Here is an 18,389-nt window from a genome sequence, read left to right as displayed (position 1 = left end):
TAATTGTTTATTACTGTCATTTTCAATGTGAAAAGCACAACCATCCACATATACAGTTGGCAAATCCTTGCATGTTTTTTCATCAAAAGCTTGGTGTGGTGATTGTTCAAATTCCTGTAAACCAGCTTCCACATCCATTTCATTTGTTATTTGTTCAGCTGCACAGTCATGTAAGTCAGCTAACCCTTGAGCAATTGGGCTCTTTTTATTTTGTCCATATCTTACTTCTACGGGAAAACCTTGTAATGCCAGCGTCCATGAAGTGATTCTGGATTGTGCTAGATTGCCTGATCTAATTCTTTTACTCTCTAAAAATTGCAAAGGTTGATGATTTGTTTCAATAATCACCTTTTCTCCCTGAACAATGGGGCGGAAATGTTGTAGCGCCCACACAGTGGTTAATAGGGCCTTTTCGCATTCATTAAATTTCATTTCAACTTGGGAAAATGCCTTACTTGCATATGCAATGGTTTTGTGATTCAAATCGTGTTTTTGTGATAACACTGCTGACATACAATGTTCAGAAAAACCTATTTCTATAAAGAAATCCCTGTCCTTTATGGGGTATGCTAAACATGGTGCCTTTACAAGACATTCCTTCAATCTAGCCACTGCATCAGACTGCTCTCTTTCCCATCTCCAGGGAGTATTTAGTTTAAGCAGTTTAGTCAATGGTTGAGTGATTTCTGCATAATTCTCAATGAACTTTCTGTTATAGCCTGTCATCCCTAATAAACTTTTTACTCCTTTCTCATTTTTAGGATCTTTTAATCTTTGTATGGCCTCTATTTTCTTCCTTTGTGGATTTAGCCCATGTTCAGTCACTTCATGCCCTAGAAAGTTCACTTTTTTCTTGCACCATTGTGCTTTTTGCAAAGATACTTTGGCGCCTGCTTTCTGCAATTGGCCAAGCACATGTCTTATTTCATCAAAATGGCTTTTAAGGTTTTCATTTTTTATCAAGACATCATCCACATAAACTATTGTCCCTCTTTCCGCTGCATCCGGCATGGCCTTTCTCAAAAATATGCCAAATTCACTCCCACTATTGATGTACCCGAACGGAGCTCTAAGCCAGGCATATTGAGTCCTGTCAAATGTAAAGGAAAATAGGTGTTGTATCTCCTCTGCCAATGGCACACACCAATATCCAGATGTGAGATCTAACGTGGTAAATACATTTGAACCATGTATCTGAGCTAGGCCCTGATCAATGAATGGTAGTGGCCATCTAGATACTGGTACTCTTTTATTTAACTCTCTTAAGTCTGCACACAGCCGCCATTGACCATTTGGCTTTAACACACCTAAAATAGGCGTATTGGATGTGCTATGAATGGGCCTAATTATTCCCCGTGATTCCAAATTTTTAATAATCTCTGCCAATGATTCTAAACATGCCAGCGGTAGTCTATACTGGCGTACAAACACTGGATTTCTGCTACAACCTTCTGGTAGTGTGGCCACATGTAAATCAGTTAAACCACAATCATAAGCATCTTTTGCAAATACATCCTTAAACTCCATAAATATTTCCCTCAGATTGCGTCGATCCTCATCGCTGTCACATGCATCCGCTAAGGAGATCTGCTCTTCTACCATTCTGGAAAATTCTGGAAACTCTTCTGGTAAAGGAATCTCAGCGCTTTCCTCTAACTGTGTGGCTGTGTCTTTTTGTAGAGCTGCCACTTTCAAATATTTTGGCAGATCAGCTTCCACTTCAATGGGCTGATTTCCTGTTTCATTTTCATTTAAATTAAATATTATGCAATCCTCTTGATGGCAGCACACTGTCTCATTTGAATCATAAGGATACACAGAATGAATTTTAAATATTCCTTTGGGCTGAGAGTCCAGGTGTTCTGGCAACTCGCCCTTGGCATCTACATATTTTTCAGGAATATTCCCAATCACCATGTTATTTAAATCTGCCGTATAATGTGATTTTTGTATGGCCATTCCTAATGGGGAGTTTTCCTCTAAATGAATATCCTGACAACCTTTATTATTTACCATGATTTTTACAGATCCCTCACCAATGTCTACCAATGGAATGTATTCATAATCCAGGCCTTGCTGTTTTATGGATTCATTCAGGCATACAAATGCATCAGAGCCTTTCATCTGCTGTCCATTTTTGCATTTCAGTGTTATTGCAAACTGTTTTGTAAATGCAGGAACAATAGTATTTTTCCTCATCTGTAATTCGACTGCATAAGGAACTAGTTGTGCACAATGATAAGCCCTTCTTTTGTCTTCAAATTCAGGCGCCGGCCCACCTAGGCGTGACCATATTTTTTGATTAAGGAAATCTAACACCATACACATTCTGTGCATGATGTCATTGCCCATGTAAAATTCATTTTGTGCTCCACTCACTATCCATACATTATGGTAAATTGTTTTCTGCCCAATGCTAATTTTAAGCATGCATCTGCCTGTAATTCGGTTTTCAAAGTCTGGACTGTCCAACCCAGAAACATATTGGTTTTTAATCCTAAATTTCGGGATTTCTTCCCTCTCCATAATTTTTTGCAACAATTTCTCATTAATGAAACTCCTTTCATGTTCAAGCGCTAAAGTGGCTTTTATTGTTTTAAGATAATCATTTATACCAACGTGAACCCATGGTTGCCCATCTTCCATGTGTATCTCTGCCAGAGTGGTAATGTGTTTTTCTGAATCTGTTTTAGGAACAATATTCTGTTTGCATGTATTCTCTTTTAAGTAAAAACGTAATGTGTGCTCATCTATAGCAGTCTGCCAATCTTTCCTTGGGTCCAAGTATATTTGTACGGGTAGTTTTTCATTGTCGCTCTGATCTTTGTCTTGACACATTAATATAACAGTGACACTAGGTATGCAGCTATTCTGGAGATATACCTCCACAGCATCATTTGTTTTGGCAACGGTGTGACATTCTTTTATATTGCTGTTTTGTGATTTTAGTTTCTTAGGCCTCAATGGTTTTTTGGTTAAGGACCACAGCACTCCATTCACCCCATCTATGAGAGGAGACAATCTTTTCAGGCAATCTGTCCCCATCAGAAATGGAATTTCACAAATAGATGTGATCAATACCTCTTGTTTCATTCTGTGCTTTCCTATTTTTATGTCAACCTCAGTTACACCTATGATGGGCACCTCCTCCCCATTAAAGTTATGCACTGGGCCTTGATTTGCCTTCACTGTGATCTGACTCTGTGGAGGCCTCCCTTCATTGATACTCTTTACCAGCTCCTTGGACATAATTGTGGCCTGTGCGCCAGTGTCAATCATAGCAAAGGTGTGGCATTTTTCTTCTACAGTGATGGGTGCATAATATCTGTCCTCAACTTCCTCTAATACACATAAGAAATGTGAATTCTTACTGATTTCAGGGCTCACCTTTCTCAGGTCTTTTTCACTTTTGGCTAAGCACATTGGTAAATGAAAAGACATTTTTCCCTCCTTTTTACCCATTTCTGTGCGAGGTATTTTATTCATTTCTCCATGTTCAGAGGTTTTTTGGAGTGTGGCCACCGTTCGCCCATCCATCTGGGTAACATCAGAGACCACATTACAACCTTCCAACTGAACATGTGTAACAACATCATTCAGCAATTTGTCATTTTTTAATTCTGTGCATTTGTGATCATTTAGTGTAATACCAGCCCTTTCAGCCTCTTCAAAAATATGTGGCTCAAAGAATTTTTCAGGTGATAGACTTGTACCCTCCTTGTGAGTATTTCCTTTTTCTGTCTGTGTTTGGTCATTGTTTTGCTTGCCCATGGAAGGAGCTATGGCATCCCCAATTACTCCCTGTTCACTGGTATTCCCCATGCATGAGTCATTTTTCTTAAATCTGTCCCTTTGTTCTTTTGGAATTCCTAATGTTTCTTTTTCATTTGTGCAAATCTTTACTGTTTTATTTAGCTCTAAGTTAAACCGTACCTCTTTTTTAGAAGTATTTACACTTTCTATCACAATTTCATTTACTGGTACTTTCATTTTTAATCCATTAGTCATCTCAGAGTCGTTATGCAAAGTTATATCGGAGCAATCTGTCATTTTGGCACTGCAGTTATCATGAGTACTTAGTCACTTTTCGGAAGCCCCCCGGTCATTGCTATGGCCATCAGCCCCCTCTTTGGAAGGTTGTTTTTGCGCTGTATAGAGCTTTCCTATTTGCTCAGCTAACATTTTCACTTGGGCCTCAAGGCATTGGAACCTTTCCACCTCTCTAGGATCCTCTTTCTGTGGCCTAGGTCGATATTGGTTGTTTTCCCCCTGATTGGATCTATTCTGATACCTCTCAGGTGATTGATACCGGTTGGGATGGTTTCTGAACTCTTGATTCATTTGTGGAGGGGAGCGGGTTGCACCCATCCTTTGATTATAGTCCCCTGGTGGGGAATCATTGTACTGGCGTGGACTGTAGTTCACGTTTTGCCTCATGTCCTGTCTCTCAGATTGTGGGTACTGGCCCCTATGTTGATTTCCATTATCAGTAAATCGATCCACATATCGGGGCCTATCCTGATTACCATATATCATGGTGCTGGGATCAAATCTGCTCTGTGTCCCCAATGACTGGTAGGGACCATCATTTCTTTGATCTTGATTTTGTCTCTGGTTATTGTTCATACCTGCCATATCAGACCGGTATCTTACCCGGGGTCTATCTCCTAAACATCTAGGGCTGATGTAGCTCTCTCTATTACTAGGATCATGTGATTGGAACATTGGTACAGGAAATGGCGATCTTTGTTGATTACCCCTTTGTTCAGGTGTCACATTATTTTTACCTTGGCTTTGAGCAGACTCAAGGGACATTTTGGCTGACCTGATTTCCATTACTGTGGCTGAGGGTTCTTTAGATTTAGGCCTAGTATCTTTCATTTTATCACTTTCTCTACCCTGACAATAGAGTACCTCATATAGCTTGGTGCTTTGATGTACAATCCATTCAAGGGACTTGTCACGGTCAAATTCACGGACCAATTGGGATATGATGTCTTTCTGTAGCCCATAGAAGTATGCGGTTTTAAACTCATTGGAATTTGAGTCAAAAGATACATCAAAGCGAGAGAATGCTCTTTTTAAGTCTTGTAAAAATTGGCGAGGTGATGTATTAGGTCCAGCAGTAATAGTGTACGCGACTTTCTTTGCCTCCTGCAATGACTGAAAAGGAGAAAAATGACGCCTAATTTCTTTTTCAAACTCCAGCCATGTCATATTCTGCTGTTCATTTAATCCCCTTATGATGCTGGCCGTCGGGGCATCTAAAGTTAAATGAAAATATTGTCTGTACTGTTCCTTAGGTATCTGGAGTGCTTTAAAAATGTCATGCACCGCTTCTAAGTGATCCTCAATGCAGCATTCACCTCCCTTTTTAAATGGTTTGATCAGGGCTTTAATGGATTTCATTATTTTTATGGGGCTACTTGTTGCAATGCATGGAATTGCACTATTTTGTGAGTCAATCCTGTTTTCAGGTGTATGAGATTGGTGACTGCCCCCAATGGGAGTATCAAATCCCCCAAGGGCGCTGCAACCAAGTTCAGTCACCGGCCCTGTCACTGGGGCACTAGCTCTTTGGGCAGAGCTAGAATTCACCTCCACTCCATTGAATGTGGTACCCTGCCGCCTCTCCTGGGACCTGGGAATGCACATTTGCTGTTCTAAGTCCTTACACTTTTTAAGGAGTCTGTTGGCTTCATCATGCAAATAATTATTTTCATCACTCATTTTATTAATTGCCTCCTGCATATCGCACATTTGCATTTGGCATTCATTGAACTCTTTATTTCTCTTGTCTCTTTCTTGGATCATTTTAATCATTTCTTGTTCTGCACTCTGGAGATCACCTTCTTTTTCGCAATGTTCTTTTTGTAAAATCTGCATTTCTGAAACAACCTCATCTTTATCCTGCCTAATGTGATCCACTAAGGCTTTTAAGTGTGTCAATTCTTGCTCACTATCTTCAAATTGTTTCTTGCTTTTGGATAACTGAGTATCAAAGTCTCTGCATTTTAATTGCATGTCTTTTTGGCATACATCCAATTCTGCTCTCAACATTTCCTGATTTTTACTTGCCCCATCTAATTCAGTCTTTAACCTGTTAATTAGCTGAGTATCATTCTCTTGCATTCGCAGGGACTTGTTTAAAATAAACCATATTTTGCCGCATAGCCGTATTAAACAGTCTTTCTCTGCACTTTTATCGGCTGCATTCAATAATCTTGTAAGGCAGACCTGAATTATGCTGCCTTCTGCAAAAATATTGTCTAGTTTTTCTTTCTGCACCTCACCTTGAATGCGGTTACTCCATTCTAAGGTACTGTTCGAAGACCAATTCCCATGTGCAAATAACTTTGCCTCTAAATATTGCACTAGATCTGAGAATGTGGTTTCCCTTTGTGACATTCTGAAATTCGTTTTTAGTGGCACACTGCTATTATAAAATGGGTTCCCTTTAATGTGCAAATGGCAGTGTGAGACACGCTTGCCACGCCCAGTAGGTACTCTGTGATCACTTTCCCGGCCTGCAACGCACCATAAATATGTAGGGTATTTTGTGGAGATTTGGGGCCTGACGGTATTTTATTACCGCCGAAAAATAACTTAGCAATAATCACTCTTTGTATTCAGATTTGGCCATGTGCAACAATAATACAATGGACATGCATTATTTCAGCACCCAGACCTGCTTATTTGGTATACGTGGTTGGTGGTATTTTGGTGAGCATAATTCCATTGTTTTATTTGTGGCCCCAATGTCCAGAATCCCTTATCTTCGCTTAGATTTTTCGTGTGATCACTAGAGAGACCTCAGACCTGCATTCTAGGGATACCACAATTTCCAGTGATAGTGTTGGTGCGCCACCATGGGCAAACTCACTGACTTATTTACGACAGAGAGCTATATGTGGTAGTCTTGTGGTAATTTCCACTACCTTATATACGGTAGGGAGCTATGTTCAGAGAGTCTCTCTTCCCGTTGGCTCATGTACCTCCAACAAGTTATGCTACAGTTACTCACAATTATTCATACTGATTCTGACATACACACATCTGTCTTAAAATGACCATTGCACTGTTTAAAAATCTCCCCACATCATTGGCATTGTAATGGTAAATAGAAAATAAACCACCCGTCTGTTTTCAAATATTTTCTGTATTATAAAAGTTGCATTTAGACATGATCTCATTCTTTACAGCAATAAAATGGAACAATCAAAGCATTTTCTATGACACACTGCAATTATAGTGGCGGAGAACAGAACTTAAATTGCAACATTAGCACTTGATTAAGACACGCACGGGACTTTCATTTTTCTACACTGACTGCATATTTCCGTGCACACACACAGCTCCCCCAGTTAGGTAATTACCTTATCTGTTCAGAGGCTTCTCTCTGTGAATGTGGCTCTCTTGGATTAACTCCAGCAAAAAGGAACGCTTGCCTTCTCAAGCCGGGGTCATTGCCTGGAATTCTCAGCTTTTTCAGATAGGACTGCCTCAGCCAGTGGACAGGTTTTTCTTTCTGCTCTCCCCAATGTCGACTGCAGCAGGACACCGGAATTTGCATTCAGTCAGGACCCCACAGCCAGGTCTTCTCCCCAGTAGTGCAGAAAAATGTCTGCCTGTCTTTTTCCCTGCTACTGCCCACTAAAACTTTCCTCTCAGCCCTCTTTATGACGTGTCCCAATGAAATCCATCATCTCTCATCCTCCTACTCTTCAACAATAGCTTCGCTTATACATTTGCAATTGTTGCAAATCTGACTTCCTCCTTCCTGCCGTTACTGTGCACAACAACACGGATAATCAGGCAGAGAAGAGAAGAAAAAAAAATCTGCACACTCATTTAAATGCCTAATTCTGCAGTAGAGAACACATTTTATTAGTGGGTTATATTAAAATAAGGTTTTATTAGTCAGGTTAATGGTTAATAGGTTAGCTGTTAATTTTCAAATGTGTCTCTAGCAATATAGGCATTTCAGGTGAAAAATAGTGTGCATTTTTAAATGAACATGTGTGCTTTTAACTGTAAAAATAGATTTGCATCTTATATGTTAAAATCGTTTTTTACTGAATAGTCTGTCTTTCCTTGTTAATCTGCTAACCCATATAGCAATGCACCGCACCCTTGTGGTGGTGGTGCTGCAAAAAATGTTGCTACTTGTGCAGTAGCGCTGTACTCTGTGCTGTTTGCTAAATATCCTTACAGTGCCTTGAGGATGTGTATCTTTTATTTGCTCTAATGCCTTCTGCTGCAGATCTGACCAGAGAAAGCCCAGAGCTCTCTTTAGACAGAGCTTGGGGGTTCTATCTACCCTGCAAATCACTGACATACACTTAGCTTAGCATTCTGCCAATCATAGGTACAATTTCAATTCTTCCTTAGAGGCTTTTGCAGAAGCCTAAGTAGTCCAAATATTCTGCATGGGATATGCATTTTTCTGTGTGCAATCTAAGGCCAGTTGTCCACATTTGTAGTACCATTCTCAGGGTGGTTATGTGGTCCAAACATGTTTCCCTGTATATAAATAAGTATATCATCTTCGAAGTCTATTCATTTTGGTATGTCTTTGAGTAGGGAATCCATCATTCTTTGGGAGACTGATACTCCTGGCGAGAGTAAAATGGGTATTCTTGTACATCTATATGCATGAAATTGAGCGATAAATGAGGTGAACTTTATCTGGTTACAGGTGGCTCTTGTGTCTTCAAGAAAATACTCAAATTTGTGTATATCAGGATCAGTTCCGAAATACTTGGGAAGGGGTACTTGTTTGTTATAATTTCTTGATTGACACTTCTGATGTCAATACAGAGGCAAATCGTGTTGGTGCTAGGCTTCTTAATTAGTACCGCTGGGCTTACCCATTAACAAGTTTCCATGGGTTCTTAGAATTTCTGTTGCAGATGGTTGATCACTTTCCTTGCTGTGGCCGGTACTGGGTGGACTTTGTACTTACTTCACTGGAACAGCTCATGGGTGTAGTCAAATTTTGAGGAGATCTAATGCGCCCAAGTTTATTGCTGATCCATGTGTAGCTCCATTGTGTGCTCCCAGTCTGCTCCATGTAGGTAGAGCACTTGTTCCTTGTAAATGGGATCAAGGACAATCTCTAGTTTGGCTTGGTCATGTCATCCTAGGACAGCAGGTCTGTGTTTTTGGAAAAAATATAGTATGGTGTTGGTTGACATCCCAACTGTGGGATTCATGTCCATCTTCTAATCTTCTATACTTTGACCAAGTCTTTCCCCACATTTTCTTGTAGGAGTGAATGGGGATCACCATGAGATTCGATTCCAATTCTGCCATCAAATCTACCAAGATTGTGCACTGAGATTTCTTTCTCCTTTCAGGCTTCTGGTTGATGGCTAATAACATGTTGTTTTCACTTAAATCCTTTCCTTTGTGTCGTTTTTTTTGTTGCTGTGGCTCCCGACTTCTGCATTTATGTTTGCATACCTTCGCCAAGTGGCTGGTCAACACCACTGTTGTGACTAACGCCCCCCCTGGGCTCATGCAGAAGTCACGTGTTATGCGACACGTGAGAGCTGTGTCATTCTGCCAATAAAGAGCTGAGCGGTTTCCTGCTTGGCAGTCAGTTTTCTACCATGACGCCTGCCTGCAGTGTGTTTTATTGTGTGGCGCCAGCGCTGCACAAAAGGCAGTGGGCCTGCACCTCACAGCCCTCCACCACCAGGGACCCATACCATCGGGCCCCTTAACAACTGGCCACAAGGATGGGATCTGGCGTCCGCCAATCCTGAACTAGAAGGGCTTGGCCAGTCCTGCCAGAATGTGGAAAAGCTTGCTCCCCATGTGGGGGAGGGGTTTGTGCCCGGCCAAAAGGGTCAAAGCCTGGCCCCTGCCAGCAGGCTGGCCTCCCTGACTCTGGTTAAGCTCGCCCCTGGTGGGGCTGGAGAGGCATAGAGGGTGCTGAGCTCTCCTGGACGTTGGTCTCCCTGACGCCCCACAGAAGATCTGCCTGTCTCCCGGGCATACCATGTACAAGTTTCTCGCGCCTGGGGGAGCCTGCCCAGTGTGTGGTCCACACCACTGCCGGTGAGGGCTCATGCCTCGGGGAGCCTGGACAGGGCTGGGCGGCCTGGCTGCTGTCCTGTCCTGGCGGCTTGGGTTTGCTGTCATCAAGAAAACCTTTGGGGGACCGCATTGGTTATTGGACTGCACCTAATTGGACAGCACCCACCGGCATGGGCAGTGCAGCCTCTGCAACACCAATTTTAGTTGCTCCTGCCAGGAGAGAACGAGTGCCATATGCAGCCACATAAAAAGGTGTCCCGTCCCGCCTGCGGGGAGAGCGAAGGCGGTGGCCGCTGCTGCACCAGGCAGTTGAATATATGCTTCAGAAGAGCTGAGCCACAAGTAAGCAGGAGGAACGCTGCTGCCCGCCGCTGTGAGGAAAGCAAGTCTCCGGATGAGAGGGATTAAGGAGCGGCACAGCCACCAATGCCACACAGGTTGAGGGCTGCCCCGACCAAGGACAGCTGCGGTTCTGCTCCAACTGCTCCAACTGCTACGTCTCCACCCGGCTTCGGCTTTCCATGAGGGAAGTGCTTGTGCGGCCGGGGCCTTTGGAAGTGTTGGCAAAATGGGGGAGGTCTCAGACACCCTCAACCCTGCCCCGAGGAGAGGCCTCTGCTGCCACCAGAAAGGCGGAATGCCAGAGTAGGAGACAGGACTCCCTGCAACCAACCGACATCCATATTGCAGATGTGGGCCCCTGTGTGTCCTGGTGCGGCTTTGCCTGCTCCAGCCGCAGGGTGACAGTGTACTAAAAGTTTGCCCGTATGCGCTGCTGACTCCTTGCCCCCAAATGAACACACTGTGGCAGATGTGACCCTGGGCGTACCCAGGTGCGGCTTTTCCTTCCTCCCACAAGAACAATAAACAGAATAAGCACAAGTATCAATGTATATGCCCAATGTCCCCATTTGCAATTATGGAAGTATGTAATTTTGATGTAGTGTCATTAAGTGTATTGTTGTTCTGTTGTATAGACTTGGCACAGGATGTTGTGACTAACGCCCCTCCTGGGTTCATGCAGAAGTCCCATGTTATGTGAAATGTGTGAACTGTCATCCTGCCAATAAAAAGCCAGGCGGTTTCCCGCTTGGCAGTCAGCCCTACTGTGACAAGACCACACAGACCAAGAAGAATCCTAACCCACGACTACATACTCAACCCGAGAAGATGGAGTAATGAGGCTCAAGTCTCGGTATCCAAAAATCAGCGCTGATCGATAAAATCTATCAGCAAGAAAAAGAAGATGAGCAGCTCGGCAGTCAGGTTTCCATCATGACTCCTGCCTGCACTGTGTTGGGCAGCCTTCATTCTCACAAGGAGAATTTGATAATTTGCAAGATGATGTTCACTGCCACATCTGTGGCACGATTGGCATGATCTAATGTAGGTTTCCCTGATTCGTCTCAAATTGCGCCCTCCTGAGGGTGTTGCCAAGTTTTGCGTCAGTTTTGGGAACACACCAATGAAATAGGTTGCATTTCATACGCATGCGATTGCATTGCCGTGTCTTTCCTTCCTGACAATGTTTTTTCAAGTGATCTATTTGTACAGCTCTACCTTTGTTGATGCATTTAAAAAAAATGCATTTCTCAGTTCTCTTGTTATTTTTTACTAAGAGCGTGTTTGTTACCATGCCACTGTTCTTTAGCCAAAACTGGGGTACAGTATACCTGTCTACATTTGAAAATAAAAAACCCTCAGATGTATGCCACGTCCACAGCCACACAAGACTCCACCCATTTGCACACGGCTCCACCCACACACCCCGCCCACCTGTCTTAAAAGGTAAGCTTGGTTGTTGTAGCCGTCATTAGAAACATGTTTGCAGTTTGCCCTTTACAGTGGAATGCAATAAATGTGAATGTCCAAGGACATGAAATATCAAAACAGATTTTATTGTAGCTCTAAGTCTATGCTTCTTGGCAACATTTCCATCAATTAACAATGAATTGCTTGTTCAACTATGAAGACAAGCACATTATCCGTTTAACACAACATGTTACCCTCAGCAATCTGAAACCTGATCACACAGCTTATTTAGCCCAATATAGACTGTGTCAGTCTAATAAATGACATGTATCCAATATTAAAATATCATATTTTAATTCATTTGCTAAACAGCACAAGTATCAAAAAACATTTTTCTAAAAAATGCATTACACCACATAAAAAAAATATACAATGTTTTAAAAGTGGTGATTTCACCACACACACTCAAGTTATACAGATCCTTGAACACTCTCCACAGTAGTTAACTCAATTTGTCTTATTTCCTACTGTGTACAACAACTTAGCCTGACTTATATAAGTTTCTGTCCTTGATGTTACTATTAACTGGACATTTCTTCAGGGGCGGAAAATTGTCTTGTGCTTCCTGTAGACTTCTCTCTATGGTTCCGGTTTCTATAGCTGGGGGTACATACAATACAAAAACATATTACTACATTGGCAAAATTGGTTGTTTTACTTAACCTAGCCAAACCTAATCACCATTAGGATGCAACAAGTATATACTTTATACAATACTAGTGCTTAAAACTTGTAGCCAATAAATACAGGTTTATTAGACAATCACAGTTTTTTGTCCTTCACTATTCATAGTGGTTGAGTGAGATAGCCCCTATCTTCACCATGTTCTCTAATGTCCTCATCAAAAAATATCAAACTTCCTAATGTATAATATGATCATAGAGCACACCCTCTATTTTGAAACCTAAATAGGTTAACCCTTAAACAGTTTTATAGGGTATGGCCTCACCTCAATGCCAAGACTGATTTCTCTCTCTTGTAGGTAAGGTACATAAGATCTTCTCAACCCAAATCTGGTATGTGTAACCACAATGCGGTACGTGTTCTGTTAAAAAATAAGACACTCTGTAAATTCTTAATATAAAACAGAGAGATGAATCAAAACACAGAAAGCGGAGAGACAGGGGAAGGATCCTACCTTTACAACCCTCAGTTGTCAGATAATACTACTTTCTGGGGTCTGCAGTCTTCTGAATAAGCTTCCAGAGCCAGAATTCTACTTTGCTTAGTGGTACTCAAACAAACTTCATCCTAAAATAAGGATGAAACAAACAAGAGTATCACCTTAAAAAGTAAATTCAACAAGGGTAAGTCACTTAATAATGGAATTCCCATATGTCCCCTGAGAGTAGGCACCCTAGCTCACCTTGTACATTGCTTAAGCCGAGTCCCATCTGCAGTGTGTTATTTTACTGCTGCTGTCTGCTCGCAACACAAGCCTTTCTATTTATCTTGCGCCCTGCGTTCGTGCGCACCTTGATGACGTCATCGCGTCAGCCGTAACGTGATGACATCATTACGTCTAACGTGACGCTCAGCCGTCGCCGAAAATCGCGTAGTTGCCAAGGCATTTTGATAGGAAATCCCAACAGACACTGCATGACACGTCCTACAATGTTAGTTAATTGTACAAAAAAATGATTTATTTAATATTGTGCCACTCAATATTTTCATGAAGTCCTGCTACATGACTATTAGTTAAAAAAAATAATTTTTGTTCCAAATTTAACAGTTTTCTATTGATATCGTCCTGTGTCTTCCCTTTTACTTTCTTCAGGATACACCATTCAAAATCCATGAAAGAATGGCCCTTCTCCTCAAAATGTTTCACCAAAGGTGCTTTTTCAACATGGTTTTTGAGGCAGCCCTTATGTTCTATCATGCGTGTCTTGCATTTTCTGTTGGTCTTTCCTATGTACAATAAGGCACATGGGCATCTAATCATATAGATCACATTATCTGTTTGACAATTAGTATCTTCCTTCATTTGCCATTCTGATTTCAAACCCAAATTCACAGAGGTCATTTTACGTGTCAGGGGGCACATAATGCAATCGCCACAAGGATGATGTCCTACAACCCTAGGTATTCCCATAATGTGCTCTGTCTCACTTCCGGGCTACCAGTTTTCTGTATGTCATTTCACATTACTAAATTGCGAATATTGGTACTTTTCTTAAACGCCTCTAAAGGAGTAGGAATGGTCATAGTCTTCTTCCAATTCCTAAGGATGATGTTCTTGACTTTGTAAGACATATTACTAAAGGTGTTAACAAATACCAAAGGGCTCTCTACCTTATCTCTATTTTTCTTTTCAAAAGGAGCTTCTCCATGGTTGTTAAACGCTCTTTTGGCTGATTGTTTAACAATCTTGGCAGGGTACCCTCTTTCTATAAGTTTGTTAATCAAGATGTTAGCCCCTTCTTCATAGTCCAGCCTCGTGCTACTATTGCGTTTATGGCGTAAAAATTGCCCAATAGGCAAATTGTCACACACGTTTGGCATGGTGACTTCCATAATGCAATAATGCATTCTTATCGGTACTTTTTACAAATGGTTTGACCCATAATTGATTGTCTCTGTGATAAATAGTCAAGTCTAAATAATTGACTTCACTCGAATTCATTGATGCTGTAAATTTCAGATACCTGTTCTGATTATTTAACCAAACCACAAAATTGTTGGCTTCTTCTAATGTTCCATGCCATACCATAAAAACATCATGAATATATCGCAGCCACTGAGATATTTGATGTCTAAAAGGATTGACCACTGAGTAAATGACAGTTTGTTCCACCATGTCTACATACAAATTTGCTAAATTAGGGGCCAAAGCTGCACCCATGGCCGTGCCTTCCACCTGCATAGAAAACTGGCCCATGAATTGAAAAAAGTTTTTAGTAAGGGCCATTTCGGCACACCATATAATGAAAGCATTACTAACCGGATGATTATCCTCACGTTTCAACAGAGTTTCCTCCACTACTTCCAAAGTGGCTCTTTGGGGGATGTTTGTATACAGTGATTGTATATCTAGACAAATTAATATCGGTGGTAGGATCAAACATAAGCCCTTCAATTTTCACAATGGCGTCTCTTGTGTCCTGAACATAGCTCTTAATTTTGTTTACAAAAGGGCGTAGATAAAAATCTACATATTTGGACAAAGGTTCCAAAATCGAGTTCACTCCCGAAACTATAGGCCTGTCCGGAGGTTTATACTTGTTTTTATGGATCTTGGGCAAAATGTAAAATATCGGGATCCTAGCTGTTTCTCTAGTAAGGTAATTGCCTTCCTGTTTGCTGATGAGCTGTAGTTCAACAGCTTTATCAACTTTTTCCCTTATCTGTTTCATAATGTCAGGACTGGGATCTTGTTCAATTTTACGGTAGCTGTTATTATCTGCCAGCAACCTATCACATTCATCTATATAGTCTTTTTTGTTTAGGATAACGATGGCACCACCCTTATCTGCCTGTCGAATCACTATTTTCTCATTGTTACCCAGATTGCGCAACATAGTAATTTCTGATTGACTTAAATTGGAATTTTTCGGTGTCCCTTACTTTTCTAGTTTCTGTATCTCCCGGAGTACCTTTTTTTCAAAAACCACCGATTCCGGGGAATGGGTATGTTGAGGAGGGCAAAAGGTGGATGGATTTCTCAAACCACTGAAATTGGTGTGGATACTAGCTGGTTGGTCTTCAAAAAACTCTTTCAAGTATACCTTCCGCATAAAAGCATTAAATTCTAATCTAAACTCGAAAGGATTGTGATGTTTAGACACAACAAAATTCAGACCTTTGTTAAGGCACTGTTCCTCTTCCTTGAAAAAATGTTTCCAAGAGTTCCATCAGCAGCAAGAGAGGCACGGAATTCAGTCTTGTTTTTCTTAACCATGCTGAAAATCCTCTGAGAGTCTGCATTGCTGTGTGGTAGAATAAGCACAGCCTTGGCAACTTTGCTGAGGAGTGGGAACTGAATTTTGCCAGTCACAGGGCTTTCCAATTTTGAAATCCAGTCCCAAAACTTGTCTAATCGATCACTTTGCAATTGCTCATCTGGGAGTTGCATGAGCTGGTACTTTCTGAATTCTGCACAGATGGTCTACCTCACTAGCCTTCAAAAGAGTTTGGGAAGTACCTCACCATGTCTTCCAGGCAGTCTCCATCACAGCTTTGCCTCTGAATGGGATTTAGGAAGACAGTGCTCTTTATTATTTGGTCCTCCCATGGAAGCTTTTTCCTAATGTAGGTCACACACAGAATATAACACATCCTTAAATCTGCATAAAACCTTTGCAGTGTACTTGGCAACAGCTCATCCTCCTACTGCCTAATGAATTGCTTGGTGGCAAATCCAATGACAATCTTGTTGTCCAGCTGATTGTCTTCGCATTTATAGTCCACATTCAACAGACTTCTACTTTCTGCTATTATGGGCCGTTTAACAAACCTAGAAAGTAGCCCTCTGAGCAAAATCTCCATTGCAGGAATAATCTGGGCAACACTGGATGTTCAGATTGTAAGAGAGTGTTCATATTTTCAAAAAGGGGACAGTATGAGGCCACAAAAGTTAAATAAAGTTCAGTTTTCGGATCACAAATCAATCACGCAAATGTTCTGCCCTCTTACTTTTCTCACAGTCTTCAGAACCAAAGAATGATTTTAACAGTGGCATCTCTTGGAGGATGCGATCTAGGGCTTTTCCCAAAGACCACCATCGTGTAGGGACATGTTTTATAATTTTCCTGTACTCTACATCCGCTAGCTCTAAACTTTTCAACATTTCCTTCCTTTTAGAGCTGCCGGCAAAGTACATGTATATTGAGGTAACAACATTATCAACATCCACACTAAGTGCAGCCCAACCTTTTTTTGCTGCCAAGTGGAGAAGATGGCATGGGCACCCAAGTACAAATACCTGAATACTTTTTTCCGGAATAAGAGTCCTCAAGGCGTGATACTTCCCTGTGTTCATGGAGGTGTTGTTCACAGACAACCCATACAGCCAGTTCCAGCTAATCTTGTATTTTTAGGTACACATATCAGGTTCGAGATCTTTTACTTATCAAGATAAGTACCTAATCCTTCAAAAATAATTGCTACCTTTGTTGATCAACATATATGCCATATCCAGCCATTGGAACTCACGGTTTCTAATGTATCCTTCAGCAATGTATGTATGGTTCCCCTCCTGCAAAATGTCCCTCCGCCTTGTGCCTGCATGACCTCACATTCACGATCAACTTCTGCCCTCTTGTGGCTGCCGTCTGTACTTGTTAATTTTCTACTGGGCCGGATGGGACGCAGGAGAAGTTGCTGTTAGCCGTTGAATTCGGGGGCTCTTGGCGGTCTGGCCCGGCCGACAGAACGGTTGGGGAGTCACACCACTCCTACTTGCCGAGATGGCCTGTGGCGCCCGGCTGTTGCTGCGGACTGCTGCCGGTTGTCAGGGTGCGACAGAGTTGCTGAAGGCCTCCTCCTTCCTCCTGGCATGTAGTCCGGGGCTGCCGCGTTCCTGGGCATGGCGGAAGCCCAGGCCCAGAGCTCTGCTGCACTCCGCTCACCGCTGCCTGAAAGGAAAGAAGGAGCCGCTGCAAACGCGGCTCGTCGCTGCGGGCAGCAGTCCCACGGATCAGGAAGAGGAGGAGGAGGAGGAGATAGAGGACGACGAGATAGAGGAAGACGAGCTGCTGTCCCCGCTGCCGTCAGCGCTCCGTCCCGGGGAGACACAGAAGATCCTCGTTGTTCACCCGGATGTCAAATGGGGACCTAAGAAACAACACCTGACTACCGGTAAACGATAGCTCTCGACCTTTTAAAGCCGCAACATTCACCTTTGTTTTGCCATTGAGATGCGTGGAACTGGCATAACACTAATGGGTCACTGCAAGTAACTGGGCAACTTATAGCAGCCTCTTAAGTTTCAGTTTGTGTATGTTTTAAATTTAGATATTTGCAATAAGCGCCTGTGTGTCATATCTGAATATGTGTGTGTCGTTTAGAGTGTCGCTTAAAAGGATTTGGGCAGTATAGTCTTCTGATACGAACAGTCGACCAGAATGTGTTCGAGGGTAGCTGGGTTTGCGGCAGGAGACTCGCCACTGTGCTCTATGAAAGGATATCTCGGAGAAGGAAAGGTTCCTACTGAACAGCAGGTGTCTTTAGCATAAGCATTGCATCGAAGCATTGTAGTCGTGCTCTACTGACCTTTTCTCTGCTGCATGTTTCTCCCTCCCCCTTCATCATCTGTGTATATATTGTATTTACAGTTACAAATGTAACCTTTATACAAACGCATTGTAAACACAATTATGCAAATTCAATAAACTAAAAACAAAATAAATCAAAAACATTTCATCCATTAAATTCCATTAAAATAATTAGCCCTTTGATCACTAACATAAGCATAATCTGGCAAACCTAAACCAGGCACCGAATTCTCTTTCCTATGCTCAGGCTTTTAACTCGGACCGCTGTGCCGTTACCACCGCTTCTAGCCCTTGCAACAGGGGCTTAACGCTATTAGC

General features: G+C 42.1%; 2 protein-coding genes and 1 long non-coding RNA gene across 7 annotated transcripts in view; 1 reads left to right on the top strand and 2 right to left on the bottom strand.

Moving 5' to 3' along the window:
- Positions 1-18,389, bottom strand: part of LOC138526196 (uncharacterized) — a 797,397-nt gene that overhangs the window by 623,936 nt on the left and 155,072 nt on the right. Inside the window, exon 1 of one of the 4 annotated variants that reach the window (XM_069636628.1) lies at positions 17,011-17,138. The exons of the other annotated variants lie outside the window; for them this stretch is intronic. The gene's annotated coding sequence lies outside the window, so the exon portion shown is untranslated. Of the gene's footprint in view, positions 1-17,010; positions 17,139-18,389 lie in introns of those variants that run through there. 4 annotated transcript variants of the gene reach the window in all.
- LOC138526198 (uncharacterized) lies at positions 11,922-17,004 on the bottom strand. Of its 2 annotated transcripts, XR_011283518.1 has the most exons (3): positions 12,995-17,004; positions 12,806-12,901; positions 11,922-12,456 (listed from the first exon to the last, which is right to left on the bottom strand). It is a non-coding gene; the product is annotated as an uncharacterized lncRNA (long non-coding RNA). The 2 variants fall into 2 exon arrangements; XR_011283517.1 differs by having other exon boundaries at positions 12,806-17,004.
- Positions 17,265-18,389, top strand: part of GTPBP6 (GTP binding protein 6 (putative)) — a 336,155-nt gene continuing 335,030 nt past the window's right edge. Inside the window, exon 1 of the mRNA XM_069636625.1 lies at positions 17,265-17,655. Coding sequence (XP_069492726.1) covers positions 17,265-17,655 — 391 coding nt within the window. The remainder of the gene's footprint in view (positions 17,656-18,389) is intronic.

Source organism: Ambystoma mexicanum, chromosome 7p, assembly GCF_040938575.1.
Source record: "Ambystoma mexicanum isolate Mex_15411 chromosome 7p, UKY_AmexF1_1, whole genome shotgun sequence".
Classification (NCBI taxonomy): domain Eukaryota; kingdom Metazoa; phylum Chordata; class Amphibia; order Caudata; family Ambystomatidae; genus Ambystoma; species Ambystoma mexicanum.
This window is presented reverse-complemented; position numbering and strand designations above follow the sequence as displayed.